The sequence below is a fragment of the Acanthisitta chloris genome, unplaced genomic scaffold (assembly GCF_000695815.1).
Source record: "Acanthisitta chloris isolate BGI_N310 unplaced genomic scaffold, ASM69581v1 scaffold5088, whole genome shotgun sequence".
In the NCBI taxonomy this organism is placed as follows: domain Eukaryota; kingdom Metazoa; phylum Chordata; class Aves; order Passeriformes; family Acanthisittidae; genus Acanthisitta; species Acanthisitta chloris.
The window spans coordinates 45218-62120 of record NW_008688576.1 but is presented as its reverse complement, the minus strand read 5'-3'; the positions used below and the strand labels follow the sequence as shown (position 1 = coordinate 62120).

General features: G+C 40.4%; 1 protein-coding gene across 1 annotated transcript in view; it reads right to left on the bottom strand.

Moving 5' to 3' along the window:
* Positions 1 to 16903, bottom strand: part of DOCK3 (dedicator of cytokinesis 3) — a 79130-nt gene that overhangs the window by 19210 nt on the left and 43017 nt on the right. The window contains 8 exon segments of the mRNA XM_009081064.1: positions 3264 to 3368; positions 5014 to 5100; positions 9810 to 9958; positions 10663 to 10756; positions 11216 to 11276; positions 12940 to 13035; positions 13156 to 13182; positions 15095 to 15180. Of these exon segments, the coding sequence (XP_009079312.1) occupies positions 3264 to 3368; positions 5014 to 5100; positions 9810 to 9958; positions 10663 to 10756; positions 11216 to 11276; positions 12940 to 13035; positions 13156 to 13182; positions 15095 to 15180 (705 nt within the window).

The window sequence follows — 16903 nt, the reverse complement described above, 5'->3', positions numbered from 1 at the left end:
CTGCTGAACAATACATGCTCAGAACTCCCCTGTCTGCAGTAGAGTAATACACAAAAGCCTTCCCAAGAATTCTCAGCGGCCACTTAGCAAATTCCCCTTCGGCCCTAAAAGCACTTTCCTCTTGATGAACAAAATTTTATTTCTGCTAATAATGGGAAGCTGCATTCAGATATGTCTCTTGAGGCATTAACCCACTTGTGCAGAGCTCTTGGATGTTTTTTGAGCCATCTCTAACTCTGAACAGCAACAAATAGGATTTCTGAAGTCATAAACATTGTATTTCAGTGTCTTAAGCCTCATAAAACGTAATTTTGATTGGTGTCAATGTCTCCTGGTGCAAGACGAATCAAAGCAGGCAAATTCTCTAATTCTGGTAGTATAAACTCTCATACACATAACAATAACTATAAGTACAGGGAGGTTTACACCTTCATAAAACAAATCAAGAATAACAAACAATAACAGTTTCCTCCCTTTTTACTCCTTGCATTCAGGAGCTGCAGGACATGCAAGAATGCTATGTTAATTTCTCTGGAAATGGGACCTGGCCAAGCAGCTCTTGATCTTGTGGCAAAATCAAAGACAAAGCAGCAAACCCGATTATAAAACACAGCCAAAGTGTGCAGTTATCTTTGGCTTTGCATTTCAACTTTCTGGAAGAGATCTCATGTTCTGGCTGTGACATGTGTCACTTTGTGTGCATCAGTCACAGCAGCCAATGAACTGGGAGAAGAGTTGCATGATGAATCCTGATGGTTCAGTCTGTGATGCTCAAACTTTGCAGCTACTATTAAATTTGGAGTGAGTCCATGTTTGAAGATGAATCTCTTCATGACACTTACTGCATTCTCTATTTTAGCATATGATTGCAGCAATCTAGAAAACTGTAAGCCTATAAATAAAGTTATTGTGATTCTAAAAATGAATGCCCTGAAAACACCTCAAGGCTAAATTTAATAGACTTTGCAGACAGATGCCAACATGAGATCTCAAAATGTGGCTTGTCAGGCCTCACTTGAACTTGTGGTAGGTGGAAGATATGGACAATTTAAATTTACTTATGTAGGAAGGCTAGAAATAGATGCAGAATTCATAGAAACATGCACAACGACTTTCCTAGACAAATTCATAGAAACATGCACAATGACTTTCCTAGACAAAGTGTCTTCAAAATCAAAGATGTAAAAAGAAGTGGTTATTTTCTGGCTTAAGCTACACAGCAATAGAGAAATAAATGAGAAAAGGGCATGGAGTTATTTGATCATTTTAAATCACTCCCATATCCATTTGAAGATTTGAAATCCATGTAAATCTTTTTCTTCTCTAGAATAGCTGCTTCCAATCTCTCTACAGTGTGATCCATGCTGATGTGACTGCTAATAGGTTTAGTCCGTGCTCTGCGATGTGTATGCTGTATGGATCATTAGAGAGAGAAAGGAGGAGGATGACTCTTAATGAGATTGCTCCATTAGTAATCTGCTATCAGAAGTACTGCTAGCAAATATAATTGCAGAATTAACAAGGATTATGACTATTTGCACTCGTGTTGGCTGGTGATGTCTCCAGCCAAGGATCCACGTTGCTGCAGCACTTCCCAAAGAGTCAGAGCTGTGCATGGAAAACTCGAGCAGTGTTAGACACATCAGCCACGCAGGGTCCCAGACAAAACTGAAGATCCACAGGATAACAAGGGAAGTTAGAGTCACTGACAGTACTTCAGATGTTAGGAATGTGTATGTGCCATGATGACTTTTTCTGAAACATCTGTTGTCAGATATAAAATAAATTGTCAGTTTGCTCTGGAGATCTTCATAAAGGGCTGATCCTGCTTCACCATGCAGGACCTGTGCTCTCCTCTGCAGGTGTGTTCTGCACACTGCTTCAGACTGCTGCATTATAAGTCCTGTGAGGAGTGGCTGAAGGAGCTGAGGTTGTCCAGACTGGAGAAAAGGAGGCTCAGAAATCTTATCACTCCCTACAACTACCTGAAAGGAGGTTGTAGTAACATAGGAGTCAGTCTCTTCTCCCAGGCAACTAGTGACAGGATGAGATGACATTGCCTCAAGCTGTGCCAGGAGAGGTTCAGGTTAGACATCAGGAAGAATTTCTTCAGGAAAGGGTTGTCAGGCATTGATGGGGCTTTCCAGAGAGGTGATGGAGTCACTATCCCTGGAGGTGTTTAAGAAACTACTAGACATGGCACTTAGTGCCATGGTCTAGTTGACAAGGTGGTGATTGGTCAAAGGTTGGACTCAATGACCTTGGAGCTCTTTTCCAACCTAAATGGTTCTGTGATTCTGGCATTGTTCACCTCTGAAGAGCATGAATCCACCCTTTATCCACTGCTATTTTCTTCTCCTTGCCTAATTCCAAATTGCCTTTACTGCCTCAGCCCATGTTTCCAGTAAAATACTGTAATTAAACAGCAGTGTTGAAATCCTAGTTAAAAAACCCATAATCAGAGGGAAGCTTTCAAAATGGCTTTGTGTGACTTCATACTGTGCACCTCAAGAGTGCTGCCACCTCTTGTCAAACCGTTTCTTTAAAGAGATCACAAACCATGCACCTCCAGTCCTTGAAAGCTTCCAGTTAGCTTGTCCTGTCACACTCCATGGCATCTACCATCAACTTTCAGGCAGCTCTTAGAGCAGTTGTCAGATTATATTCCTTCCTTGCTCTGATCTAGCAACAAGATATTGTACAAACAAATACCTATTTTAAGTTTGACTCTTCATCAGGAAAAGAAGATAATTTCACCAATTAAATGGATTGCAGCCCCAGCTGACGCTGTATATACCTGCAGACAGTGAGTTCTGGACACATCCTTACTAGGTGAAGCTGTTTGGGTTTTTGCTAAAGAGAGGAAATTTTTGCTAGCAGATAGAGTCATCAGGCTGGGAGGAGAGTTCTGTCATGTGAGACTTTTTAAAGTGCGATAATTTGAGATAATGAAAATTAGTTGAGTAATGACCCAACATTGCTGCAATACAACATTTTGCTTAATATAGAGGCAATTTGTACTGCATCTGCAGATTGTCAAAAATGCACATAGATGTGAGTCAAATTTCTGATCTCTGTTCCCAGGAACATTCCCAATGGATCACATCCTTCAGCTCAGCCAGAAAGCTATTCTCACTTGTGCAAGCAAAAAAAAAAAAAGTAAGATGAGTGGCAGATGTCATATCTCCAAAACAAAATTACAAAGCCTGAACAGCTCCTCTGAGCCTGGTCACTTGGTCCTATTCTGTACAAGTCTGACTTACCCGCAGGAAAAATGGGAATTTCCGACCATAAAAACCGACTCTGAAAAACTCTGGTTCTAAGCGCTGCTGCTCCATGATATTGTCATAGTAGGTAGCTTCCATTTTCTGCAGAGAAAAAAGATCACTGCTATCAGTTCCTTAAAGCTGCACTTGAAACATTAGAATCTCAAGACTCATTAAAATATCACATTACGCTTTTACCCCACAATTTTTGATGAAAAGACCAAATTTCTGTTAAAGATAAAAAATATTAATTAAACCAGACTATGTGGTGGAACAGACTATAGTATCACCATCCTCATTATACATTTCGGGAGATGACATATGAAAATTTTCTGTTGTATCTCATCTTAAATTAAACAGGTCTTGCATGTAATTTTCCTTGCATTGCAGAATTAATGGCAAAGCTGAGAGTACAATCCACGTTCCCTCACAGTGTCCTATTCTCTCCTACAGCTCGAAATCTGTAACACTGCCTGGAAAATTACCCCAGTTCAATTGGGTTTGCCTTAAGTGAGCGGAGGGGCATGAAAAAGAATTAAACAAAATTAAATCTTCTACAGCTCTGTGCACCAGAAGGTTTAACACGGAAGAAAAAGGAGGTTGGAAAGACTAAAAGGACTTTTCTCTAGTTCCAATTATTAGTTTTGTGGCACTGAGCTAGCACTTATATCAAGAGTGGGATTTCCAGGCCCTTTGCCAAACTGAACCTCTGTTGAAAGGCTCACAGGCATTCATCCCACTGTAGCAAGAAGATGGCTTTTTAAAGGGAAGAACCAGCCTGACATCACTGCTTCTGCTGCTAGGGACCCTAGCTCAGAATACTGCACCCAGGTTTTGTGCTCAGTTCCCACACACATTAACTCCTTTTCTAAACTGGAGGAGGGTCCCAAAATCATTGCAGGAAGCATAAAGGAAATTGTTTATAGTGTGAATGGTACAGAGAAAAACTGGAAAAATTCAGGTCAACACAGATTCAGGGAAGTTGAACAGAAAACAGGTCACACACAGGTGAGTGAAAGGGTGAGGGGAACTGGTTGTACTGATCAGCTGGGATGTTCTTCCCCTGCTAGTTTTTAAATCTAAATCATGGTGTTTCCTGCACACCAGGACAGAGTTTCACACAGCTCTGCTTTAGATGCCACAGTCTCCAGGTGCACGGCCCAGCTGGTCACCCGTGGGTCCTCTTTAGGCCACTCTGGAGAAAACAGGTTCTTCAGAAGTGCAGTTTATGGACCTAGTTACACAGGTATCTTCAGATGAGAATAAATTTGACCTTTTAAAAAAATGAATTTAAACCACTGTGTGTAAGAATACATCCATATAGCATAAATCTTAAATTTGGATCTATGCATGCTCTGCCTGGGGTAGCAGATGAACTATTGTCATGTTCACAAAGCTTTCAAATAACAACCAGAACTTTGACTTTTTCTGATTAAAGCACAATGCTGCAAAGGTGCTCTGATTTCACCACGTGTTTGGCCTTACTTGAGAACAAGATTCTTGCAAACTGGTAAGAATGCCATAAACATTTGCCTTCTCCATTCTTTCTCTCTTGTTCATCTGATGTCACTGAGACACAAGCTGTCCTTGATTCTTTTGGAATGAAAATGACACATTTTTTAAAAAAGAAAAAAGGATATTTTATGCTAAAATAAATATGCAATTGCAATAGCAAGCCCAGCTCCTGTGTGTGTGATGTCTCCATATATGATATGAGAGTCTGCAAAGGGGAAATGCTGCTACTTACCCGAATCCAGCTGAGGCTCTGGTAGTCATAGAGGTTTTCATACTGGATGGCCAGTTCTCGGCACAGTGGGATGCCAAACTCCCAGCTCTGCAAAGCCAAAGCAAATCACACTCACAGCAAACAGAATGTTATTGCCAACTCAGCCGAGAGGAATCCGGAATGGGAATTCATTTGGTCCAAAATGGCAGAGATTAGGTGTGAAAATGCTATGCGACGAAACAATTTCCATTAAATATCAGATTGATTCCTTCTAAAGAATGGGAACAGAGGCATATGTTCCATGGAAATTACACACACATGCTGCTTGTTCTGACGGTTCACTTATGAGACTGGGAACTTATTTGGAGAAAGATAATAAAACTAACCATTTTTCTTCCTGCTAGACACCCCTTCAACCCACCCCTGACAGCTCCTTTTCTGGAGCACACAGCTAGGGCTCAGCTCCCCAGCAAAGCACTCACTCCTCTTCCCAGGCTGCTCCTTCCAGCTGAAAGCACAAGCTGTCAGGCAATGGGAACACTCCAATTCAGAGACAAAACATGCTCAGAACTGACCTGCATGATTGCACTGAGCCAATATCCATATTCAGGACTGAAAGCAACACTCATTTCTTCAGCTTACAGTGTCACACAACAGCACAACAGTCACCACCCCAGAGCCAAGGAGGGAAGAGGCCAAGCTTGGGCACACCCACACTGAGGGAAAGTCTCCCCAGTTTCCTCACATGGCTTTCCCAAGTGCTCATTTTCCACTGAACTCTCCCACTGCCTGTTGGGGGAGTGGCTGTTTCTCACCATGCTAATGTAAAGGGTCCAGAACCCCAAGGTCTCAGGTGAACCTTTACTGGATTAATTGTTATTATGCATTCCTGGGCTAACTTGCCTGTTGTTTTAACTGAGACACTGCTGCAGTGGAAACAAAACTAATGTGTGAGATAGACTATTACCTTAAGTTTTAAGAATACTAATAGCAACATTGTAAATTATTGGTAACAGCCATTAACAGCAATTATGTAAAATATTAGAACTTAATATGGAAATAGTTTTTCTGGTTATGTGTATCTTCACTTAAAGTTTCAGTGTATGAGGTACTTTAGTATTTCCCTTTAAGCATACATTTGTAGTGTCTCTCCTCCTTAAAGCCAAGAAAGCTTTTTATCACTGAATGGCAAAACCAGTACGGGTAAGGACTATTTTTATTTAAAGAAGGGATAGTTATAAGAACTAAAAAGACAAAAATAATGATCTGACATCTCTTTAGCTTCAGTTAATCACAAAAACTTATGTAAGAACTTGCTAAATAAAAAGATCTTTCAGAATCAATTTGGATATTCTGATAGTATTAGTAGTTTGGGAGAAGAGGAGGCTTGAGATTTATTTATATCAATACAATACACACAATAGGAAAGGAACTGAAGGAGCAGTTACTTCACTATTCAGATACCCAGAATATTGCTGAGGTACTTGTGATCTCAAATTAACAGGATTTTTGCAGTGGGTTGTCAAAGTCCACTGAACTGGGATCAACAACATTAGCCAGGTTAAGTGTTTGTATCTGCAAACACCACATTTTTATAGGTTTCAACATTCTTTACAGAGATATTATACATAGATTTTTCAGTCCGCAGCTGGTCTATGTTCACTTGAAGGAATGGAAAAGAAAAGTCTCTTCCAGAACATCTGACCAGGAATAAAAGGCTTTTTTTCACACAGGATGTGAGCAGAGTCTTACTTCCATATGGGATGCTGTGGCTAAACCATACCTAATTCTCTAATCTGTCTTCTGGACAAAAGCAGGAAGCTTGCTGGCTGTCTTCCCTTGAGGTGACCTGGGAGATGTGACCTTTTCATGCTCCTTTTTTGATGTCAATTGCATTAAGAACATGTAACCACATCTGATTTCCCTTTGTACTACCTCTTCTACATGTGGCTTGATACCATTCCTGTCATCCTAACTCAGGCTATCTCTCTCTGTTTCAATTAGGTTTCCACACAGAGAAATTCCACTGTGCTGAGTGTTCTGCAGATACAAGATGAGCTAGGGAAGTGCAGAAACATAACAGAAAGGTAACGTCTTAGAGAGAAAAGAGTTTGCAGATATTTGAAAGGAAAATAAATGAATGGATATCTGAGTCACTGGGAGCCTCAGTTTTGAAATCTGTGAGATGCAGTGTCTTCACAGTGTAGAAACTTAATGTGTAATTCCATGTGCTATGCAGGTGTCACTTCCCTTCAAATAATGTCCTAATGTTTCCACTGTTAACATTCCTCATTATTGCTTGCTGTTCTGCTGATCTCTGATCTGTTTGCTTGCTCTGTGCTATGCCCCCCACTTGAAAAGCACATGCACAGGACATTTATTGCAGCTTTCTCCTATGGCACCAGCAGCTCCCAGTTCAGTGCTGCTGGCTGCACACAAGGAGGCACAGACAGAGGGAGTCAACACTTGGGAATGGCAACTCACATCCCAGTGTGTGGATTTCTTCTGGAAATATGACTCACATGAGGGTACACAAGAGAAATTAGTTCAAACGCTGAGTATGGAGCACGTGATCTAAAAATGAAGTGCTCTGGGAACACAGTGTTGGGTCTCTCTCAGCACTTGGCTGGCACTAAGGAGAATACACACTGTGATGCTGTGATGGGAGCTCATCAGAATTGTTGGTAAATTCTGGCTGTGAACTGGACAGAAAAGGGTTGTGTAGTTTTCAAGCTGCTGCTGTGCTGAAGCATGATCAGTTGGGTTAAAACTGTGCCATTCACAGTCTTTTTCAACTACAGAACCATGAGTTTTAACAGACAGCATTGTAGCCCTGAGTTAAAAATATCTTCATTTCAAGTTATGCATTTGCACACTCTGCCAGCTGAGCCACAAACCAACTCAAAGTGCAGCAGAACTCAGAGCACGTAACCAGTGAAGGCTAGAAGGGCTTTGGAACACTTTGTTCCTTCCCAACACAGGCTGCTGCCAACAATACTGAGAGTGGGAGTCACTTATTTTTGCACTCACTGCAGTGCCCCAGGCCTGCCACGGGCCATGCCCCTGCTGGCATGTTCTTCAGGGCAAGCTCACAAGGCAGAGACTTGTGGCCAGCTTTCCCCCACTCATGTGCAGATAAAACTTTCCTTTTAACAGTGCAGAATTTTTACACTCTTTTGATGCTGCCTTGACCCTCTTAGTGGAAGAGGCCAGGAGCAGCATCAGTCTGGAAATGCAGCTGAAGGACACAGAACAAATCTCACTCTGCAGGACCTGAGGAGGGACCATGTCAGTGTAGTGCAGAAAGAACCTGTCAGACACAAGGGGAGAGGAAGCAAGTTTCTTCCATTCCTTGGGCTGTTCCCTGGCACACAGCAACAGGGAGAATGCTGCAAAGGAGGATTTGGCATCTCAGCGACTTTCACGTCCACAGCCTGAGTGACATACACACTGCTTAAGTGGATTATTTATTCATTCAGCTACCATTTGTAATAAGGGAGGATTAAAACACAAAGTCAAGTAACTCCAAAAACATCCAGTGGGGAAAAAACCTCAGGAGGTTAACACTATAATCTGTTAGGAGTTTTACAGCCTAATTATGTCTGTCAAATTTTTACTCCCCTTCAGTGCATATACGAATTCCCTGTTTATGTTAAAAACACAGGCTCCATTGCTTTCCATAGTCTCTAGATCAGCTTTGTCTAGTCAAGACAGTACAGTACTGCAGTATTTGCATGAGTCAGTAATTTATTTTTCAGTGCAGTTTGAAAAACCCTGAAAATTTCTGGAACAAAAGAGAGAACCACGTGCAGTGTTGTTATAGAAGTACAATTCTAGCAGAAATAAAATCTTAATTAATCACTTTCTCATAAATAAGCAATTCCTTCCTTCACTCAGGAATCTGATTTCCTTTTGCAGGTTCTGTAGAGAATGTCTCTGCCATATGCAACTTCTATTATCAGGGCTAGGAAGGAATTATCTGAAATGGCAATCTCATATGAACCAACTCACACTTGTGTTTAATGCCACTGTCATTGCCATCACAGGCAAAACCAACCCCAAGGCACACATACAGATGTTATCTCCCAGTAACATAAGCTGTTGGAATTTTCCTAGAGAAGGAAAAATTTGAAAATACTCTAACAGATGATATCTCTTCTAAGGTTCACTTATGAAATGTTCCCAAAATGCCACAACACAGGGGACTAAAACATCTACCTCTGCAGTAATTGAAAATAAATTATGACTAATTGCACAAACCCCACAATGAATATGTGAAATTGAAATGGATTGATTTTCTCCTTGTGCAGCAGATGGAACTGCATTTAATTGAAAACTGCTTCAAAAATAACAGTGACACTGAAAGGACTTATATCTTTTTCCATAAAGGGACCACTCCAGCACTTGGACTGTCATTTCCCTGTACAGGTCAGGCACAAAACAAGTGCTAAAGTGAGTCATGGCACAGCAGTTTGCATAGACAGCTACAAAACACAATCTCACTTCCCAAAAGCTAAGGAACTGTCATTCTGCCACATCAGCTGACCCAAGGCTTGGTTTAAAGGTATAAAAATGTTCTGGTGTTTGCCCTGTAGGCCTACCTAAACCATTCCAAATGCCATGCACAATGAAATACCCACATCCCTTTTCTCCTCTGTTTTTTTCGTCCAGAGAGCCAAGAAGCAATTTGTCAAGTCATAAAACCTTTTGATACAAATTTACTTCCAGACTACTGAACTGAGGTGATGGCTTTGCAAGCCCTAAGTCAGTCAGGAAAAGGGAAGGAAGCTGCTGGAAGAGAGAAGAAGTTGGCATACCTTCCCTTTGTTGAAGTAATGGATAATCTTACGGCACAGACCTTCCTTACGTTGCCACTCTGACTGAGATGGATAATGCAGGAACTCTCTCAGAGGTCTGTCCTCCCACTGGAGCAACTCACAGTACAAAAGCAAAGTAAATGCAGCCTCTGTTGGAAAAGCAATTATTGAACACAGACTCAATGACAACAGAAACACAGCCAATACTGAGAGGCCACAGACCTCATTCTTAAACTGTTTGTGATTTCGGAGTTACAATTCAAGAAAACAATTCACAGGTCTTAGAGGATCACTGAATGATTCAATTGCTTGAAATAGCAGCACAAATCTGTTTCCTGTGAACCTGATTATAGGTACAAATCTGTCGAGTTTCTTTTTCCTAGCTACTTGATTTAAATGCACAGTCAGATGTTCAGGTATGCAACTAGATTTGGGGCCTGCAGCTGTAAGCAGAGCATGGACAACAGGGAGTGAGAGTCTGTACACTCTCTAAGTGCTTCCTCAACACTGCAATGCAAGGAAAGAGGGCAAATAATAATAATAATATAATGGTGGTTTTGTTAATCTTCCTCTAAGTTTGATTCCGCTGTTGTGATTTTTTTTGATCAAACTTCCTCATAGAACACTTTTATGTAAAATTTGGAGTGTAATATATTAGTTGTATGGTTGTACAGGCATAAACACACAGTATTTAACATGAGGAAGGAGTTGGACCTCAGTTTCTCACCTTCCCAACTGCCACATGTTTCATACTGATTTTTTCTAGGAGAACAAAGCAGATATTATATAACATTGGGAGAGTAAAAGAACAGCACCAGAATTTCAATTAGACTTGGTATGATGTCCTACTCACCTGTGTAGTTCTCAGCCTGTAAGTGCATGTCACACAGCTTGTGGATGTAGCGGATGTACATCTCCTCCTTGTTAATTTCAGATTTATAGAAATTCTGTGAATGAAAAAAAGAGACTTGTGGTTCTTATTGAGACCCTTCCTGTGTATGTGTGAAATTATTGACAAGAGAATACACTATTAGTTTGTCATAATTCTTTTCACACACACACAGATCTAAACCCAGTAATTTTATTGTGTTTGTTTTTTTTCAAAATAAGGCAGTCAAAAGCTGAAAGAACAGGTGAGAGAGGTTGTAGAACCTTTGCCACAGGGATCCACAGAACCCAGCAGGACAAGGCTCTGAGGAGCCTGAGCTATTCGGCCCCACTTCAAGCAGTGAGTTGGACCAGAGATCTCCAGGGGACCTTCACAATCCTCATCATTCTCTTCTGTCATCCCAGTGCTTGGAATCTGAAGTTACACTTGACTGACATGTATTCCTATCCCAACCTTTCTCATTCCAGTTTCAACAATATTGCACAGTATCACAAAGAGATAAAGGAAACATCTTTACCATAAGGTTAACAGTGCAGCCAATTTTCTTGTTTTCTGTTTCATCTCCTTTCATACAGTCCCTAAGAAAGCAGAACAGTGTTGTAACATATATCTGAAAAAAAATCCCTTTTACAATAAATTTGAAGCTATATTATCCTCCAGAGTTACCCTGGATCATGAACAGTTAATCATACTCTTAATCTTAAAAAGTTCCTCAAAGAAAACTTTCCATATTATGGTTTAAATGATATGAGGACTGAGTGTTCTCTCACCCATTTGTATTTGAGAAAAAGCACCTGAAATGACTGCTCCTTCCTTTCTTAAAATTATCTGAACAAAAACCAGAAAATAGTGGCCAAAAATAAAATGAATGCAGATCTACTACAAAAGTGAATCACTCTTATTTATCCAGCTGTAAATGCCCTAGTCAAAGGGTTGGCTGCCATAAATGCAGCTATCCAGGGTGGTGTGGAATGCTGAAAGATACAACCTGAGGGACTTAGACTGGATTTCTAAATTTTTCAAAGGTAAGCTAAATCACAAAATTTATCTGTAGTTACTGGAATATTTTAGACATTATTTTATTCAAGTAGTACAAGAGATTAAATTTTTAAAGCAGTGATACAGCAAACTGTCTTGAGAACTAACTGGCAGCTGGACACCAAGAGATGCCTGTGTGTTTCCAAATCCCAATGCAGCTCCCTGTGCTGTTCTGATCTGGGAATGAAAAATCTGCTGCAGATTAAAAGTCAATTACAAAGTGGTATGTGTTCCTCAATTAAGCATGAAAATGTGTATATGTAGATCAAAGCTGCCTTGTTAGCAAATTTCCTTAAAAAAACCCTAACAACTCCCCTGCATTCCCTTTAAATGTGTCTCCAGTACCTGGTCATGCATCATAGTTGTACAGCAGTTGCTACCCAGAAAAAAACAGGACATTGGATCAAAGTGGTAGGGATAATGAAAAGAGCTAACTAAAAAGCACAGAAAAGGATTTGGGACTGCAGTACACCCAGCCTAGTGACAGGGTTTTACCTATAATGAGCAGCAATAGAAGAAAAAGTTATTTGAACTTTTGTCAGTAGGCTAAAGATAGAAATATCTGGGGCAGTTCTATATAGGTTCAAATTGTCTATCATTCTATAAAAAAAACCCTGAAAGTGTGTGCGTGTGTATATATATCTGAAGTTTAAGTATTTTCTTGTAATTGAGTCAAAGCTCAGCTGCACTGACACAATAGTCCTGCAAACTTCAGTCCAAACCTAAACAAGGGCTGTCAAATTTATAGTGCAGTTGTGCACCCGTGAGGCACCAGCTGCCATGTCACACTTCCTGAAGAGGAAAAGTTCTCCAGCCCTGCATGTCTGGATGAGGCATTCAGCACATTTTGGTTCAGCAAAGCTTTTGAGATCATTCTTACATTTAGCATTTATTTTGCTGAATTAAGTGAGACTATTTCAATGACAGAAGGCATTAATGTTTTTAGCAACCTGAATAAACCTTAGTACAAACAAAAAATGTCTTTATCTTGGCTGTTATCAGGCATGAGCACACAAGAATGAGAATTAGGGCTCTAGAGATGAGGATTTTGGATGTTTGCTCAGCACCCAGCAGTGATGAGTTAGGCATCAGAGATGCATGTTTGCACCTTAATAGTCAATAAAAATATTCCCTGTAGGAATTTTGTACTATGTCTTTATAAACTTCTGATGCTTAGAATATATTCTGACTGGTACCACATACCTGTAGTCAAGCAGACGCTCCATGAGACGAGTAACTGATGTAACAAAAGAGATTCCAGTCTCCCGCCAAGTTTCCTGCTCAATCTTCTCCAGCAAACTGTTTGAAGATGAAAAGACAGCAGGTGAGGCTTCCAGGGAAATGATACAGTGCATGCAGACTGCTACAAACAACCTGGTTTCTCCCTCATAAACAAACCCATAGAATTTACCACCTTACCTGGGATAAGGCCCAAAGAGCTGAGTTCTACTCCAGGCAGCATGAAGCAAAGACAAGGGAATTACAGAATTGACAGGAGAAGGGAAAATATCCTCACATTGCCATTTAAAATATATGAAAAAGAGCAACACTCATGGCAATACTTGATTCCTACATTATTATCTGTAGCTTAAGTATTGCTAACAGCAGTGAGAAATTGAAAAGGGAGTCCAAACTTACTGTGGATACCTCTTCTTTGCGCATCCCTCTGTAAATTTTCATCTCTAATCAGCAACCAAACAACCAACCCTGAATCTCAATGTATTTAAACTGAATATAAAGGCAACCTGTTCCTGCCTAGCAAACAGGACAATGCAGTGAGCACCTGTCTCAAGGAGATGGGTGTGAAGGATGAGACAAGGCTAGACAGAGAACACTGAAAATTGTATTTAAAAAGTGAGGAAAGAAAGCAAATTTACACACTGGTTTCCTGTCTGAATTCAAAACACTGCACTACACTAGCTACTGAGAAAATTAACCCCATCCTGGCTAAAACCAGGACATTTCCTGAAACTGGATTTCCAGTCAAAGAACTCACACTTCTACACCGGCAAGAGGAAAGAAGTGCTGGGTGTCACACGTCCTCAGAAGAGGCAAACTTGTGTACTGGGATGATTTCCAGCTGAGGGAGCCAATTTCTTTCTCAGCAGTACAGTTGAGACAGTGCAATTCAGGGTCAACTGTTTATTCCACACAGCATTTATTAATTTGTGGAATTGTTTTCTCATGTCGTTCTCAGCTATAAATATAAACTAAATGGCTGCTGGTATTCCAGGCTGTGTTTCTTGGTAATACATCCAGCCACTATGATCTGAATTAAGTAACAAGCTACAGTCCTTGAATTCTTAATGCTCCAGGTAACAAATGTCTTCAGCTGGAGACAGTGGAGAATTTCACACTATTTCACTTGCCAGGTGAATAAGGAACAGAATAGATATTTTCTATCCTTTATCCCTGAAATAGACTTATGTTATCTGTACACATAAGGTAGCAGACTTCCCAAGGCTGGGTATACACAAATCCAAACTGAATACATTTACATACTTCCTGGGGATATACAGGATGGGCAGGATTATCTAGCTTGAAAATGAATGAATAAATGTGGAACTGCAAATCCAGAAACAAAAGTACTGTGAAACAAAGGTTTAAGCCTCAGGCAGCTGATATGCTATTGGGAGCCACGTTAAATTGTCTGGAATACATGGCTAAAATTCTGCTAATTATCTCTGGCTCCCTGAAATATGAAAAGTTAGGGTTAACTGCTCTGGACTGTCAGAGTTCAAAATAAATCCTTTTGAAATAAACTAGGAACACTGGAAACTAAATCTGGAGACAGACCAGTAATCAAAGATAGCTAAGTCAGATGTAAAGTCTTCACGTTTATCCACATGAGTACACATCCTTAGTGTAAAAGGACTGGAAATATCACAATGGACTCTGGAGGAAGCAACTTGCAACTGTTGAGGCAACCAAAACACAGCCTTCAAAAATTGGAAGAAGCAAAGGAAAATGCTGAGGAAAATCATCTTTGCTCGCAGTGCTAGGCAGTGCACTGTTTCTCTAAACAATCCTAAGTCCAGGATTTCACTTACAGCTATGGAAAAAGAAGGGCACTGGCTTCTCCAGGAAATCAGTTTTTGATAGGAGGATGATAACTACTTACCTGTGCAGCCTTATATTAGTTGTCACAGAAAGAAGACAAAGAATGTAGGTTTATATATTCTTTTCAGAATTAGAGTGACATATTTCTATTTCCCTGAGCAATGCCATGAAAACCTGCCAGGAAGCCCTTTCCTGCCCTCTCTGAAGATCAGCTCTGTGGCTGCAGCTTCATAATCACTGCTGTGACTCTTTCAGTGGCCCTGCACAACACAGAGGAGTGGAAACTGGCATAGCTTACAGCAGGCTGAAGAGTTCCCTGTAGTTCTCATCACCTTTTCCTTCAGATACCAGGCTGTCCAGCTTGTCAATCAACTCAGCTTCCACCTGGAAGAAACAACAAAGAAGCAATCAAATAACTCACTCAGACACACTTTCACTGAACCAGTGCCTGAGGTGAACTGTATCCTCAGAATATGCAACACCACTGGTCTGCCAGGCAGTTCTGCTGGCAGGTAACTGTTTCCAATCACCCAGGCATCATTACATGGAAGATTATTTGCTCATTAAACCCCATTTTGTCAAGCCTGTCTGTGATTATATGACACATTTGCTGTTCACACTTACATGAAGGGCCACACCAGCATCATCAGGTTTCTCTTCCCTTAGAAAGGCCTTGAATAGTATATTAATTGCCACCCTAAATCCAATACATCCTGTATTCAAGTCTGATATCAGATATTGTCATAAAATTGATTCAAGTGCAGAAATCAGTGTATTGAATATTAAACAAAACAATTTCATATGGGCGGAGAAATCTTGCAGAAAACACACTTTCAGTGCTAACTGAAACCTTCAGAGGATCCCGAAGGTTGAAACCAATTGCAGAAATATGGCATGTGTTTATTCAAATACAAGCACGCTTTGAGCTTGTCTATGCTTTTCAGTTGCCAAATTGCAAAGGAAGCAAAGATGAGAAGGAAGAGCAAATCACCCAGTGGCACACAAATGGAGTTGGTCCTCTGACTGCTGAAATCATTAAAGGGAGCCCTGGTTTGGTCCTTGGATCGGGCTGCATTGTTATCCAGCCTCGTGGAAAAAGCACCTTGTTAAAACATGAGCTACTGAAGAAAACAAAAAAGGGGTTGAAAATGAATTTCCAGGATTTTTATCCTGAGAACTCAAAAGGTGAGGAGATGCTCAGAATTAAAAACCCCTTCCTTTGCTTGTGGTCTACAATGACTTGACAGAAACCAGCGATGACTGTGTCTAGCTCTCCAGCACTGTACTGGGCAGCAGATAACTCCCTGGTTCCAGCAGATAATGTTAATGAGGTTTAATATCTCTTGTGCTTGTTAACTATTTATTTCATTCTGACTAATATGGATGATTCTACCACTTTTAACCTTATAAAGTTAAGATATATGCCTCATAAAAGAGTGGGAATTTGTTCCATGGGTAATTTAAGAAATATTCTAGAAGTTGTAGTTCAGAATACTGTAGTGAGTATAAAAATTATTAAGATTATGAAGAATTCATCTTGATACAGAAAATATAAACAGTCCAGAAAACTGAAGACTGTAGGTGCTTATAACTGTAAATGTCAGGGCAGGGACTGTTCTAGTGTTATGCTAAAACAAGCAATCAGAGGACCAGGATCAAATGCTACTGCAGTAATAATTGTAGTAAATAATAACAACAGTAGCAATTGGGGGAGCTGAAGAGGAAGCAAAACATAAGGTCCTGATAATACTTTTTACACACAGCTTTTAATGGATCAGGTTATGGAAAAGGTCTGCTATTCTCACAGAATGATAGATTAGATCTGGCATTTTAATAAGCGTGTGGATAATCACATGAATTATGATAATGTGCTGATGATTTACTGCTTCAGAGCACTTCTCTGCAGATACTTGTCCCCAGTATTGCCCCAGCACAATAACAATGAACCACTGTCACCTGAGGATCCAGTCCAAACCGATCCTTCATCAAAGCTTTGCACTTCAGGGATCTGTTTTGCAGTGGAAAGTTTGAGCAAATCTCTGACCACAACTGGGAAACAGAATGAAGAAGATTTCTCTCTCTGATTTGCAATCAGAGCAAGTGGAAA